At 42.9% G+C, this 14,445-nt stretch overlaps 1 protein-coding gene across 12 annotated transcripts in view; it reads right to left on the bottom strand.

The window, feature by feature from the left end:
* The window catches only part of Nhsl1 (NHS-like 1), a 232,454-nt gene that overhangs the window by 12,034 nt on the left and 205,975 nt on the right, over positions 1-14,445 (bottom strand). For 8 of the 12 annotated variants that reach the window (XM_017589824.3, XM_063262308.1, XM_002728626.7 and 5 more), the window contains one exon: positions 12,023-12,215. In XM_017589824.3, coding sequence (XP_017445313.1) covers positions 12,023-12,215 — 193 coding nt within the window. Of the gene's footprint in view, positions 1-7,523; positions 7,656-12,022; positions 12,216-14,445 lie in introns of all 12 variants that reach the window. The other 4 variants (XM_017589823.3, XM_006227668.5, NM_001427846.1 and 1 more) reach the window with 1 other exon arrangement.

Below are 14,445 nucleotides of genomic sequence, written 5' to 3'. Positions count from 1 at the left end.
GGCTTGCACTGGTCGGTTTTGTGTGTCAACGTGACACAAGCTGGAGTTATCACAGAGAAAGGAGCCACCTGTGAGGAAATGCCTCCATGAGATCCAGCTGAAGGCATTGTCTCAATTAGTTATCAAGACAGGGAGGGCCCAGCTCATGGTGGGTGGTGCCATCCTGGGGCTGGTGGTCCTGGGTTCTATAAGAGAGCAAGCTGAGCAAGCCAGGGGAAGCAAGCCAGTAAGCCACACCCCTCCATGGCCTCTGCATCAGCTCCTGCCTCCAAGTTCCAGTCCTGACTTCCTTTGGTGATGAACAGCAATGTGAAAGTGCAAACTAAACATATACTCTTTCTTCCCCAACTTGCTTCTTAGTGATGACATTTTGTGCAGGCATATAAACCCTGACTAAGACAGGGCTACTCAGCATGAAGTAGCTGAGGACCAGTACTGTAAACATAATCAATTATCTGGGACTAGTGAAGGTCATGGATTTTAAAGGAGAACCTACTATTTCCACTTCCCTAAACTGATATAATTATTGACTACATTCTACTTATCCTTATACCACAGACACCCGTAGCTTATAACCAAGAAGACTCTTTTTCCATCAGCAGAAGACTATTAAAGAAACCCACAACTGGTCAAAATGCAGAGAACAACTAAGGGTGGGATACCCGAACACAGCTGACAGACACACAACACTGTCCATGCCCCTAGGGCTCAGGAAGATCTAAGAAGACGGAGTGCAGAGGTCGTAAGGACCAGAGGACCAAGAAGTCTGCTCCAGGATTATGTCCTCCATGAAATCTCAGTAATACGACTGTCTAACTAAAACTCAAACAGTGACAATACCAGGTGACGTGCCAGTGTGGGTGGGGGAAATCTCAGGGGGCCCGAGTCCTAGATGAAGAGCAGTTAATGACTGTTGAGAGAGTTATCCTCGTATATGAACCCTCAAGTGGTTACCTAACACTGAGGGGCCGTCCCTAAAACAAATGCAAGAGCAAATGAACTCAGCAGAATGCATTTACATATTCATAAGTGTATAACACACACACACGTACACATGCACACACACACACTTAAAAAAAAACATGAGGGGATGGGATGGGGGTTTCTGGAGGGGAAACTGGGAGAGGGGATAACATTTGAAATGTAAATAAAGAAAACATCCAGTAAAAAACAAAACAAAAACAAACATGAGTTTGGAATGGGGGTCAGGGGAATGACTGGAAGGAGGAGGGGGAACAGTGTGTCTATAGCACACATATGATAATTTAGAAGGTAAGTTTAATTTAAATAGAGAGATTAAATGGAAAGCAACAGTTATAGGTTATCAAGTATGCTTTGGAAGTAAACACGAAGGGGGTGAAGACCCAGGCCTTTCTGAGCACTGGTGGCTACCTACAGAAGGACAAAGGCTCTCCTCCTGCCCCGCAAAACATAACCCTCATATGGACGCGTCCCCACCTGTGTGTGTGTGTGTGTGTGTGTGTGTGTGCACGTTCTCATCAATCTTGGAGATGTCACAGTGCAAGGAAGACTCCCTAGCAAAAAGTCACCCTGACAATGGAGACTCATTTTTATACCAGTGCTGTTAGCCAAGATGGCCTATCACCTTTCTCTACCCTCTGCCAGGGATTCACCAAAAACAGTCACACAGACGTGCACATAAAGGCATCTCTCAGAAAGAGGGCAGGGGGTGCAATTCAGTGCGCCTCTTGGCTAAGAGAGACCTGACGATGCTTAATAAATAACAGGTGGCCCCTGTATGCTCAACGTGGGGTGCTTGTTCAATAAGAGGAGCTATCCATGAGAATGCCGCCGGGAAAGAAGCCATTTCTACAAAGACCGATTGACTGCAGGGATGTGGAAGGTTTGGAACGATACAGGTCCAGAAGCTAATTACCTTATTCAAAGCAAGCTTTAGCTCCATAAACAGCCATTCCCTGCCTGTGTTGGAACTAACACCCTGGGAGCAGTAGGTAAAACCTTTTGGAATCTCTAAAGTTACCAGACCACTAACTTCTACCAACCCCAAAACTAAGGGTATCATAAAGACAGCAAGTGAGGGGTAGAGAGAAGCCTCCCTACACTGCTGTGGCCACCTCTCTGGCACACTCAACAACAGACTTCAAACTTGGCTTCTTTAAAAAGTCTTCTTTCAATACCATAGAAGTCAGCTGTAGATATAGTTTTTTAGTTTGCTGATAGAATTCTTTCATACCTACTGAGTGCAGCCCAGGGCTTGTTTCCTGTGAGTATGGGAGTGGGGGCTCAAGACAAGTATAAAAATATGCAACTCTCTCCCACCACCATTACACTGTTGAAAGGCCACATGCACAAACCTGATGCCTTAGGATAAAATTTAAGGTGCGAAGCCATCCTAGGCTTCTGACAAAAGAGCTAGAGATGATGCTTCACCATCTGTAGCTTTCTTATTAAAATAACAATGTTTTTAAAGATGCCGTAAAAAGGAATGCTGTGATCAAACAAACAAACAAACAAACACCAAACCTAACTGTAAATGGAGTAGAAACACAGGTCAGCTATTCAGGTGCTACCAGAGGTCACGGAATTTATTTGAATTTAAAATACATAAAAATAGATTTTTTGCAAAGAAGAACCTTAGCAAGTGTGACTTCTCATTGTATGCACCAATGTTTTTAAGTCAATGTTTAAAAACAGAATGTAGCAAAGGCATTTTGAAAAGCCACATGGTAGCTTAACTACTGTAGAAGCTCAGACAGACAGACAGATAGACAGACAGATAAAAGGAATTTAAATGTAGTTACCATATACTACAGAAGAAACTGCCCCAATAGGACATCATATACTACCAATTAAAAATCCCAGTACCAGAAATTGGTTCTATCTTTTTGAGTCATTAGCCAAACGGGACCTTCAGACCCTCTACTCCTCCTGAACATCACGGGCTATTGCCAATATTATCAGTTGCCTTCTACACCTTGAAGATAAGAGCCCATGCTAAAGACACTACATACACACGACATTAAACCTTGAGAAATCAAGCTGGTACCCAACTAGAATCTTCACCCTGACTGAATAGTGTTTACAGTGCAAAGTGCTATATATGCCACTCAAAGACAGAGGACCATCCGTGTCAGCCAGCTCTGAACTCTCTGAGCGGCAACAGTGACGATCGGTGTATATGTTAGGAGAGTAACCAACCAGCTGCTAATAGGTTTCAGAATATGGAACTCCCTAGATGACACTGCTAAAGTGGCCAAGGAAACCTGCTACTAGCTAAAGGGATGCAGCAGGTAAATGACTCCTACTGACACGACACACTGCTGTCCCCATAGATGAACGCTTTGCTCAACCCATGTCAGAGAAGCGCCTTGAAGTACGTGGGAATTCACGCAGAGACCCACAACTGGACAATATGCAGAGGGGAGAGACTTTGGAGGCTCAGTACTTAATGAAATGTTTTTATCACTCCCCCTGCCCCCCAAATAACCCTGGGAGCTATTCAGAGAAGAAGGTGGAAAGGTTGTAAGGGCCAGAAGTAAGAGATGCCTCTAGGGAAACAATGTCTTCTAGACACAACAGGACTGATGTGCATTCGAGCTCACTGAGACTGGCGCACCATACAGGAGACCTGCAAGGTCCAAGACAGATAGGATCCCAGCACTGAGACGGGGAGTGGACACAGGATCCCACACCCAACCAAGAAGCTATGTCCAATTGATACTTGCTAGAAGAGGGAAAATCAGATTTCTCTAATGGAGTGACAATGGATCACTAGACTCGGGCTCAGAAACAGTCGGCCAACACAAAGTGGACTCCATGTTGTTGTTTGTGTGTGTGTGTGTGAGTGTGTGTGTGAGTGTGAGTGTGTGTATGTATGTGTGTGAGTATGTGAGTTTGTGTGTATAAGTGTGTGAGTGTGTGTGAGTATGTGTGTGTATAAGTGTATGAGTGCATGAGTATAAGTGTATGAGTGTGTGTATGAGTGTGTGTGAGAGTGTGTGTGTATGTGTGTGTGTGTATGAATGTGTGCTTTGTTTTGTGTTGAGAAAGAACATGATGGGTGGCTAGGAGTAGGGGAGGTTCTAGAAGACTAACAATAGGATCGGAATATATTGCGTGAAAAAGTTAAGAACTAAAAATTAAAAAAGAGTTGTTATCTGATGACTTCTTCTTGGCCAGGTTCCTTCCACTGCAGCTCAACTTGCCTCACACTTTCTGTGTTGGTGAGGTGACCCTGAACTTGCACATGCGAGTAGAATCTCCTAGCATGGAGCCACAGTCCGAGGCCCCCCCACCTAATTTTGTATTTTTAATTATGAGATAGTCTCATTGAGCTATCTAAACTGGCCCTGACGTCCCCCTCTAGTCCCAGAAGACCTCGAACTTGTTAACTCCCCTGCCTTGCTCTTCTGAGTACCAGGATCACAGGCCTGAGCCACTGGCTTTGAGACCCTGTACCCCACCAGCTATCCTCCAAGCACATGGCTGACCCTCTGTTGATTCAGTTGTCTCTTCACGTGGGAAAGGTTGCAGACCAGACAATACGGGGAAAGTGGTGTTCCCTCCTGCACTACCAGTAATCCTGTGTCACGAGCGAAAGAGAAAGGAACTCTTCATCCATTAAAAAAGGGTGTTATAATGGCAGAACATGGGACTGCCCTTGGGGGATGGATCCTTTCAGAAGATCAAATGAACAGCTGAGCTATTGGCTCTTCCTGACTGGTCCAATAAGGGACATGAGTAAAGGTTTTAGTTCTCAGGCCACAGAGCTGGCTCAGCAGTTAAGGGCACCTGCTGGGCCTACACAGGACCCAGGTTCAATTACCATCACCTACATGGCAGCTCAGAACCATCTACAAGAACTCTTGCCCTGAGGGATAGACCTTCACAGGCACCCGGCATATATGCTATCCATGTACATATATATTCAGGCAAAACATTAATATCCATAAAACAATAAAATAAATCAATCCCCCCCCAATATCCTAAACTCTCAGGTTTTAAGTTTCATGTAACAGACCTCAGAGCACAACTTGTATAGAATACTTGTGTGGATATACATATTTATTGTGGCCAAATCATCCTTACATACTGCACGAAGCCATCTAGGGACCACAATTTTGGTTGGAAAGGCAGCCTTACTGGCTTGCAGAGACCTCAACCGCCTGGTTTTCCAGTGACTCCCCTGAAGCTCGTCTTCTGAAAAGGCCGGTTCATAAAGAAATGTTACCTGAGCATCGCAAGGGACGAGCGCCCACTGAACAACTGCTGCTCGCACAAAATACTATTTTCCCGCACACACAACCTGTAACCTCAAGGGGAGAAAAGGCTTGAAAGAATGAGGAGCTACGGCTGCTAAGTTCTGAAGCGTGAACAAAGTGTGCACACGTCACTAGTGTATAGATTCACCGACAGCTCATGGAGAGCTCCGATGACATGTGTCTGAACCAAAGACAGGCTTGAGAAACCCTGTTAGCGCAATTCAGTCTTGTTTGTCTTGTTGTTGTCCTTTTATGGGTTTTGTTTGTTTGTTTGTGTTGTTGTTGTTTTTTGAGACAGGGTCTTATTTTGTTGCCCATGGCGGCAGCAATTCTGCTTCAGCCTCCCATGTGCTGGGTCTCACTCTGTAGCCAATGGCAATTTCACCGCACTGACCTTCCAAGAGCAAATCACTATGCTGCTGGTTCTGCCTTTGTTCTATTTCTGCTTGTTGTTTGTTTGTTTTGTTTTGTTCTTTTCTTTTTTCTTTTTTTCAGAGCTGGGGACCAAACCCAGGGCCTTGCGCTTGCTAGGCAAGTGCTCTACCGCTGAGCTAAATCCCCAACCCCATTTGTTTTGTTTTTATTGTGTGGGGGCATAGGCATGCAGCGGCTACGTATCTGAGAATGCAAGTGCCCATGGAGGTCAGAGCTGTGCAGTTATAGGCACCCTGTGTGAGTGAAATCAAATATTAGAGGTAAGCTCCCTTCACCTCCAAGTCATTCCTCCAGACCCTGCCTTTGGTTTTAAACCCTTGAATTGGAACCAGGTCAGTGAAGCTGATAGAGGCAAAGCACCCGAGAGTTTCTGCAGAAGGGAGAGGATAAGCACTCTAGGACTAGATGCCAGTAAAGGAAAAAATGCCAGTTAAGAAAGAGCGGGTCTGCCTTTCCTCCTACAAGGTATTTAAACTGTGACCCTGGAGGAAAATGAATGCATGCAATCTCTGTAGCCTTGGAAGCTAAAACAGGATCCCAAGGTGCTGAATTAATATATCAGTGTTGATAGGATAAGCTCATTTTGACTAAAAGACTTGTAAGCAATTTCAGACATAATGGTTCTTGCATTTCTCAAGTGTAACCTTCCACAGTAAATAAAAGTAAATTAAAGCATCAGGTTAGGTGGCTGGAGAACTGGCTCAGCGCTTAAGAGCACTGGCTGTTCTTCCAGGAAACTGGAGTTCAATTCCCAGCAACCCCATGGCAGCTCACCGTCGTCATCTGTAACTCCAAGATCTGACACCCCCATACAGATAGATATGCATGCAGGCGAAATACAAATGCACATGAAATTAAATAATTAAAAAACAAAACAAAAGACTATCAGGCTAAAGTAAATATTATGAAGGAAGTCCACAGGCTAGCCAAAAGAGGAAGAAGTGAATTTCAAGACAGTAACATTATACCCTAAAATAACGGTGGCCATTACAGTGAGCCAGGGACCAGGTGCATCCCGGAAATAAATTCATTTGGTCCTCAAACAAGGAACTCTGTTACTATCGCATTTGTAGAACGAAGAAGAGGGTCCAGAGAGGTGGAGTTATGCGTATGGTTACTCCCTAGGGAGTGAGAGTCAGGATTCAAACCCCAGCAGCCTGTGGCTGGAGCTGTGCTAAGCTGGCCCTTCAGACTCTCCCGCTGAGCCCCACTGATACACGGGGAGGAGATGACTGCCAGAGGCCCGCGAAGGCTTACACGGCATATGGAAAGACAAGTGTGAACATAACGGGTAAGGGAACAGTGAGCTAAACAACTCCACCAGCCGGATTTGTTTCTAAGTTAAACAAAAGCAGCTGGGAAGCTGTTTGCTTTCGATGGAGGTACTGTCAGACATACATGATCATATTTTATACGTCCGTTAAATGTGCTTATTCCATGTGTGCCGCGGCCACTTTCTCTAGCCCTGACGTTTACCATTAAATCGCCTCAGACTGCGACCTCTGAAGACAGCACGCTACCAGCACTGCCAGGATTAGAATGCGGTCCTCATCTGTGAGAACCCAAGGTCCAAATAAAAGAGCTAGATGAACAGGCTGAGTCATAGACATAAGCAACGCTTCAGGTCCCTGGAGATGACAAGGACGTTCTCGATTCCCACCGTGCTAAGTTTCCAGAACCCTCTTCCCCATCCGTCTTTTCCAAAGCAGCTCCTCTGCACAGGGTGCAGTGTTCACCTAAGACCTCTTCCAGAGGCTGTGTGGATTTGACAGCACCATGTGGGGTTAGTGTGGTAAATTCGAGCAGCAAGGAAGGGCGACAGAGTGCAATGCTGGCGAGCCATACCTAGCTCCTTCTGAATGATGTCAGGGATTCCTGAAATAGTCTTTCTCCTTTTGACTTTCTTCGGTCGTCTTACCAGAGTGTCAGTGTAAATTAGAGACCGCCGAAGGCTGGCCTGACGATCAAAATTCTCCCCTAATGTGGAATAGTAGAACAAGCAGAGCAATGTTATCGTCAAGCAAGCTGACACCATGTGCGATTTCCGAGAAGCTTGTAAAATGATAAGAAAGTATTAATGATGAGGTTAGCCAGTCACATGAATGATGGAGGCCAAAGGGCAAAAAAAAAAAAAAAAAAAAAAAAGGAAGAAAAGCACATTATCATCAGAAGGCTGTTTCCAGTGTCTGCTGTGTGTCCGTCAGAGGAAGGCACCTTCTGCTCGCTTCCAAATGTCAATAACACACTGCAAGACGATTCTTTGTCACTAGAGAGCAAATCACCTGGCAAGTGATTGCTTCATAAAGCACTCTGATCACAAAGATCGATTTTTATATCGGTGTGTATTAGTGGCAACAGGAAGGTTGAATTTACCTAGTCATTCCACAGAGACTCATATCATGCAAGGGCAAGTCCAAGTCCGAGCTTACCAAATGCTGTTCAAGAAGGCTAACAATTTGGATGGGGTGCGAAATCATAATAGCAGTAGTTCTCAACCTGTGGGCTGTGACCCCTTTGGGTTGGGTGAACGACCCTTCCAGGGGGCTGCATATCAGATACTTACACTATGACTCGCAAAGGGAGCAAAATTACAGTTACGAAGTAGCGATTAAATAATTTTACGGTTGGGGGTTAGCACGACGTGAGGCGTCGTGTTAAAGGAGTGCAACATTAGGAAGGTTGAGAACCACCTCATTATAGTATGAGAGGCAATTTTAATGGAAACCAAAAGTCTTATAATGATAAAGTACTTTTCATCACAATGAGACCCAGCAGCACTGCTGTTGTCGAAGCTGAGCCCTTCCTTTCTTGTTTCACAAAATTTTTAAGGTGCTGGGGCTGGAACCCAGGGTTTTTACACACGGTGGGCAAGTGTTCCACCAACGAGCTGCATCCCCACTTCTTCTCAGCATCCTTTAAAATTGATCCCATATCAGACACCAGGACCCCAGTGCCACACCCACAGAGTTTCCCCAGAGTTCAAGCAGGTTAGAACACATTATGGGAAACTAGAAAACAGTAAGGTCCCTGACAGAATCTGTTACAGACTGGTCTGTTCTGAACCGTTTGATTAAAGGAAGCTTTGCAGTATGTTGCCTTTTTACATAGTTACTATCTTAAAAATGATACTAAAAAAACATATATTCACACACTTCTATCCTCATCTTAAGTGTGAGAAAAGTATAAAATTGTCACTCTTGTTTACTAATACCACCATAGCTTCAAAGTGGATATGTGGTAGATAAATGCATAGGAGTGACATGTGAACCTGGTCTCATTCAAACAAGCTAATTTTTAAGCATATGCCATCCACTGAGGAACAATCTATAAATGTTTATAGATTTGAAAATCCTTGCAACTTTGCTCTGAATAGAGAAAAACAGAGGGAATTCAGGGCAGGCCTTGAAATGTCAGTAGGTAGCCCTCTGTGATAAATGGGCCCCCGTAAATACGACAGCTTAAACAGTGCTTAAAAACAGAGGGTCCGTCAGTGTTTTACTAGTTTCCTGCGGCAGAGAAAAGATACTCCTTTCATGGAGGCCTTAAAAGCGGGCAAAAGTATTACTAGAAAGAAAGTTGTGTCTAGTCTCCGGGCATTTTCCCCACTACGGGGAAGGGGGAAAAACAATCCAAGTACTAAGAAAATTATGGGGATTAGGGATTTAGCTCAGTGGTAGAGCGCTTGCCTAGCAAGTGCAAGCCCCTGGGTTCAGTCCCCAGCTCCGGAAAATAAAAAAAAGAAAGAAAGAAAATTATGAAGCAAATCAGAGGAGGATAAAATCCCATCTACAACATTCACACTGTGACCATGAAAGGCCGTGTCACAATTCATTAAGTAGAGGCTGGCTTCCGTACCCTGGTGTCCTCAACGGCAGTCACCTAATGTCCAGTGCCGTGTAGTCAGGAGATAATTGTCAGTTAAATTGGATTGTTCCCTTTCTCTCTTTTACACAGCATCAGCTCAAACATTAGTACAGAACGGTTTGAAAATGATCTCTGAGTGTGTTGACCCACACACTTATCTTTTAGGTAGAAGACTTGACACGTGGCAGGCGATGGGATACAGTCGCACGCTCTTTTTCTTTAAAACATTTCCCCTCCTGAACCTTTAGGACATACCCAGTCTCTACAAGACTGTAACTAAAGGGATTAAACCCCCTTTCAGGCCCATGGCTTACTGTGTTTGTGTTCTTCAGCCCTAGGCCTGGGAGGCTCTACCCTCCATTTGAAGCCTTGTGTGCACTGGCATTTGTTTTTCCAAATGCCTTACTGAAAAGTCAAACTAGAGGGTCACAATCTCCCAATAATAAGCCCGTAACTACTTCCTACAAGCAATGGCATCCTCTGTCTGGAATTTGAGAAAGATACAATTTAGAGAGCAGGGGACTGAAGAAGCTGTCCCAGTCCAACCACCCAAAGTGAAAGAAAGCTTTAAACTTATGGCTTCTTTGGACCAGACTCGAGAAACACATACTTTAGAAGCCCGTGTGTCTACGTGAACACACGGATCCAGAAAACAGACTGATGTGTAGATGACTGTTAAATTAACGTTGGCCTCCTGGGGAAACGCTAACAGCCCAATGAGAAACAGATTGTGTTTTCTAGGACTCAGGCAGTTCGTTGCTTCATTATTAGCATTCAATCACCTTGCATGGACGGCATTCAAAAGCCTCCTTTTATATCTACGAAATCCAAATCTACTTAGGCTACCAAACAGGTAAGAAGGAAAGCTCAGAGAAAGAAACAACTCGGTGATCCATCTGGAAGGATATATTTCACTACCCTTCTTTATGCTTGAAAACCCTGATTTTCACTAGCCCCATTTCAAGGCGGAACCTTTGACTCCAATTCCTTTAACGGTTGTCATATTTCACAGCATGATATGCACAGTTTATAATACTACATTGATGCTTTTAATCCTGTATAATTAATGTCTTCTCATTTAATCATCTTGTAGAAAATGTAAGCATTCTGATGTCTAATGAAATAGGCAGTAAAAAAAAAATCACACATAGTACTAAATACATGGTGTGCTCAAGGAGATCGGCAACGCAATTTACAAAGAAAACGGATTAAAATGTCATGCTGTTTCTTTAAGGCTTAAGTTTGTAAAAATATAAGAAGTTTACATGGGGTTGAAAATAATTCATGTACTTATTAATGAAGTTTCCATGGAAATTCCAAACATAACTTCCAAATATACTTTAAGGTATTTTAAAAAAAAAATACATCATATCTAAATGTTATTAGCCCTTGCAAGTCTACGGGGACCATGGCAACAAGTCTTCCAATAGCAATATCCTCAGAAGATAGGAGGATGCTATGGGGTTCATCCTAATTGCTGATGGAAACCGCTTCTTTTTGGTCAGCCAGATTTAAGGACCTTGGGACCAGGCTGTGTGTGGATTTTGTCTATATGACACTCGTCATTTATTTCTATGTAATACACCATACTTGTTTACACTAAAGTGTGTGTGTGTGTGTGTGTGTGTGTGTGTGTGTGTGTGTCCATCCCTTGAGGATGAAAAACTCAGGGCCTTGTCCAGTGGCTACCAACTCTTTAACATTTTGCACTTTGTGTCCTTCCCTTACTGCTAACCAATTCTCTTTGCAGGTTGCAGAAGAGATACAGATGACAAATTTGATTCTTTTTAACAGTTCTACAGTTGTGAAATCAGCTTGCAGCTCTCTGTGTTTTGTTACTTTGTTGCCCTAAATCATCAAAAAAGGTTAATGATTCAACCTGGCAGTTGGGGGCCACAGTACACCCAATGTGCCAATTCTTAAAATTGATCCCTTGGCAGAAATGGATCTTTACCTGAGGTTTAAAACTCAAATTAGAGAAACTAAGGCATACTTTATCATTCTACTAAGATTTTTTTTTTAAGATATGCTTTGGTTATTAATTTCCTAGATGTTTTTCTCTCAAAAATTTCCTTCTTTTTCTATTTGAACAGACAAAGAGTAAGAAAATCAGAAACATGTTGTAATTTTTTTTCATTTCTAGAAATATTTCTTATATGAGTACACAATTTTTGCTGCTAAGGACCACATTTATATTGACAGTCCTACGCAACTGAAATCTTAGCTAAGAACAGTGCAATTCAAAAGCCATCTTTTATATGAATGGCTGAACCAGGGAGTTCTCTGACAGAACATTTGTTGTCAGTCTCCTTATCTAACAAACCTGTTTTTCATGCACATACATATGTAGTTGGAGTGTTTCCTCCATCAAACAAAGAACAGGAGGCTAGATACATAAAGAAAATGCTCATACATAGAGCAAACAAAGCCACTGTGGCCTCCCAAGGACATCCTGACTCTGTTCACACCACAAAGCATACCAGTTATGTTAATAGGAACCACATCAGCCTGGACTGTCTGGGCTTGCTGTCGTGTCTTCTCTTCTGGTGTTGGCAGCGGCAGGGACTTGGTCCAGTTTGTCTGAGTATGAAGGTCAGAGAAGTCACCTGAGGTTGGCGTTTTAGGTCTCCTGATACCAATAAATCTTTCTTCTTCAGATGAAGAGAGAGAATACTGCAGAGAGAGGGGGGGAAAGGGTGTGAGTAATTAACAGGAAAAGTTACAAATACAGTTTATTTTTAAAAATTAGACTACTTTATAACATGTCTGAAAATGATTCCTTTTAAGAACAGAGCAACAATCTTTTCTTGCACATGACCTTCCACATATATGATCCATCCTGCCTCTGGTCTGGAAAATGTCAGAAGGTTCTGCAGACCCACAGAGCCTTTACAGCCTTCCAGCTTTTCTTAGTGGTGCCGTGGTTAGAAAATGTATGGACTTAACTTAATGTTAGAAGCCCGGAGAAAAGTCATAGCCAAGACCACCAGTTTCTATTTGTATTAAAATGCAGTTTTCCTCAAAGCAATTTTGAACTTCAATCTTATTTTCTTTAAGCTCTGACCTCAAGGAACGCTTTGAAGTGATGGAGGTATTTCATTGTTCAACTATTTGTGTGCTTCTAAAACCATCTATACGGATTAAAAAAAAAAACTTACTGTGAAATTGTTAAGTTTTAAGACTCTGACTAAAGTGGTGCTCTAGGCCTTATCAGAATTCCATGACAATATTTTAGTTGTGCCTTCTTTGATACAAATTAGCATCCTCAGTAAAGAGCCTTTCTTCAATGACCCTCTCCTGCAACACCTGAAGATGTGTAAGCTGTGTTGGCAAGCATTTTATGCAAGACTTTACAAGAGTTCATGGGAATCCAGTTCTGTAATGAGGATGACCCAAGAACTCAAAATAAATGTTCCATGTTTGAGAACAAGAGCAAAGCCAAAAGAACAACAAAAGAGTAGCTGACTCTTGTGAGGAGATAGCCATTTAAGATATACAATAAAAGGAAAAGGACCAATCAAGTTTATACAATTTGAACTGAAGTACCACTGTGGAAATAAGGTGTTTCAGAAGAATTCTATTGAAGAATAAAAAAAAGGTGGTGAACCTTCCTAAAGTAGACACCTGTGTAAGCAGCTCCCAGATCAACCTCTCTCAACCAATCCCCCCAAAACTGCTATATGGCTTTGTTTCATGTTATTTGATAAAGGAACTCATACCGTCAGCTCTCTTATGGCTTCTTTGCATTTGTGAAGATTTGTCTAGCTTTAAATGGTATGTTTGGATGCCTTCTGGCATGTAAGGAATGCTTCTAAATCATATCATTAAATATTTCAATACCTACTTTTACTGTTGCTACCTTACAAAACACAAAAAGACCATTTAGTTTCTTTTCCGTCTAGGGAAAATGTGGGTTAATATTTGTGACTTGAAAAATACACTCAATATGTTAAGCACATGTGTGTCCCTGACAACTTATTTGGCAGCATTGTTCTGATGAGACCTTGCACAGGTCTCTACAAAATTCCCTTACAAAATTCCCAGCAAAATGGCTCAGCAGGTAAAGTACTTGCTGTTGGTATTCTGTCTAAGCTCCACCCCCACAGCTACCAGGCAGCAGCCAGGTATGCTCCGCCCCACAGTTGCCTAGCAACGGCCAGCTGTGCCTGACTTTAAAGGGGGCTGCTTGCCCCCTCCTCTCCCTCTTACTCTTTGTTCTTCTCTGTTCTTGCCCCCTTCCCCCTTCCCACCACTTGCCCATGGCCAGTCTCCTTTCCTCTCCTCTCTTCTTCTCTCATTAAACCTCTCCACGTGGAACCATGTCGGCTTGGTGTTTTCTGTCCAGGCGCAGGCAGAGATTTAAACCCTAACACGTGCCACTAACTCTGATGCCCTGAGTTCAATCCCAGGAACCCACATGAAAGGAAATACAGAGTCTTGCAACTTGTCCTCTGACCTCCACCTGCACACTGTGGCTGTGATTTCTCACACATGTACAAAAATAAAAGTAGTATTAAAATCATCAAATAGATTTCTGAGGTATCAGAAGTTGAGACCACAGGTGTAAATCCACTAGTTCAATCTTTCTGCAGTTTTGACACTCTTGTTAAGTGTGACTAATACCACATTATTTCTCTATCTGCAAGGTGTAGACACAAATGCATATTAAAATTGATTTTATTTGAGAATTTTCATGGCAGTTTGTATAAAAGTCATGTGTCTGGAATCTCAAGTGAGTTAGAAGCTTACTCAAGCAAAACAAACAGCTTGAAATATGGCATTAAATTTGGGAAAAATACTGAGAACAGAGGAAAAGTGAAGTCCTGGACTGGTGGAGAACAGAGGAGCTCGTTTATTATGTGACACAGCCAAGGATTGGGGACAAACAGCCTTCATTTGCCTC

Source organism: Rattus norvegicus, chromosome 1, assembly GCF_036323735.1.
Source record: "Rattus norvegicus strain BN/NHsdMcwi chromosome 1, GRCr8, whole genome shotgun sequence".
NCBI classification, from domain to species: Eukaryota; Metazoa; Chordata; class Mammalia; order Rodentia; family Muridae; genus Rattus; species Rattus norvegicus.
The sequence above is the reverse complement of the archived record's forward strand: the minus strand, read 5'-3'. Positions and strand labels throughout refer to the sequence as shown.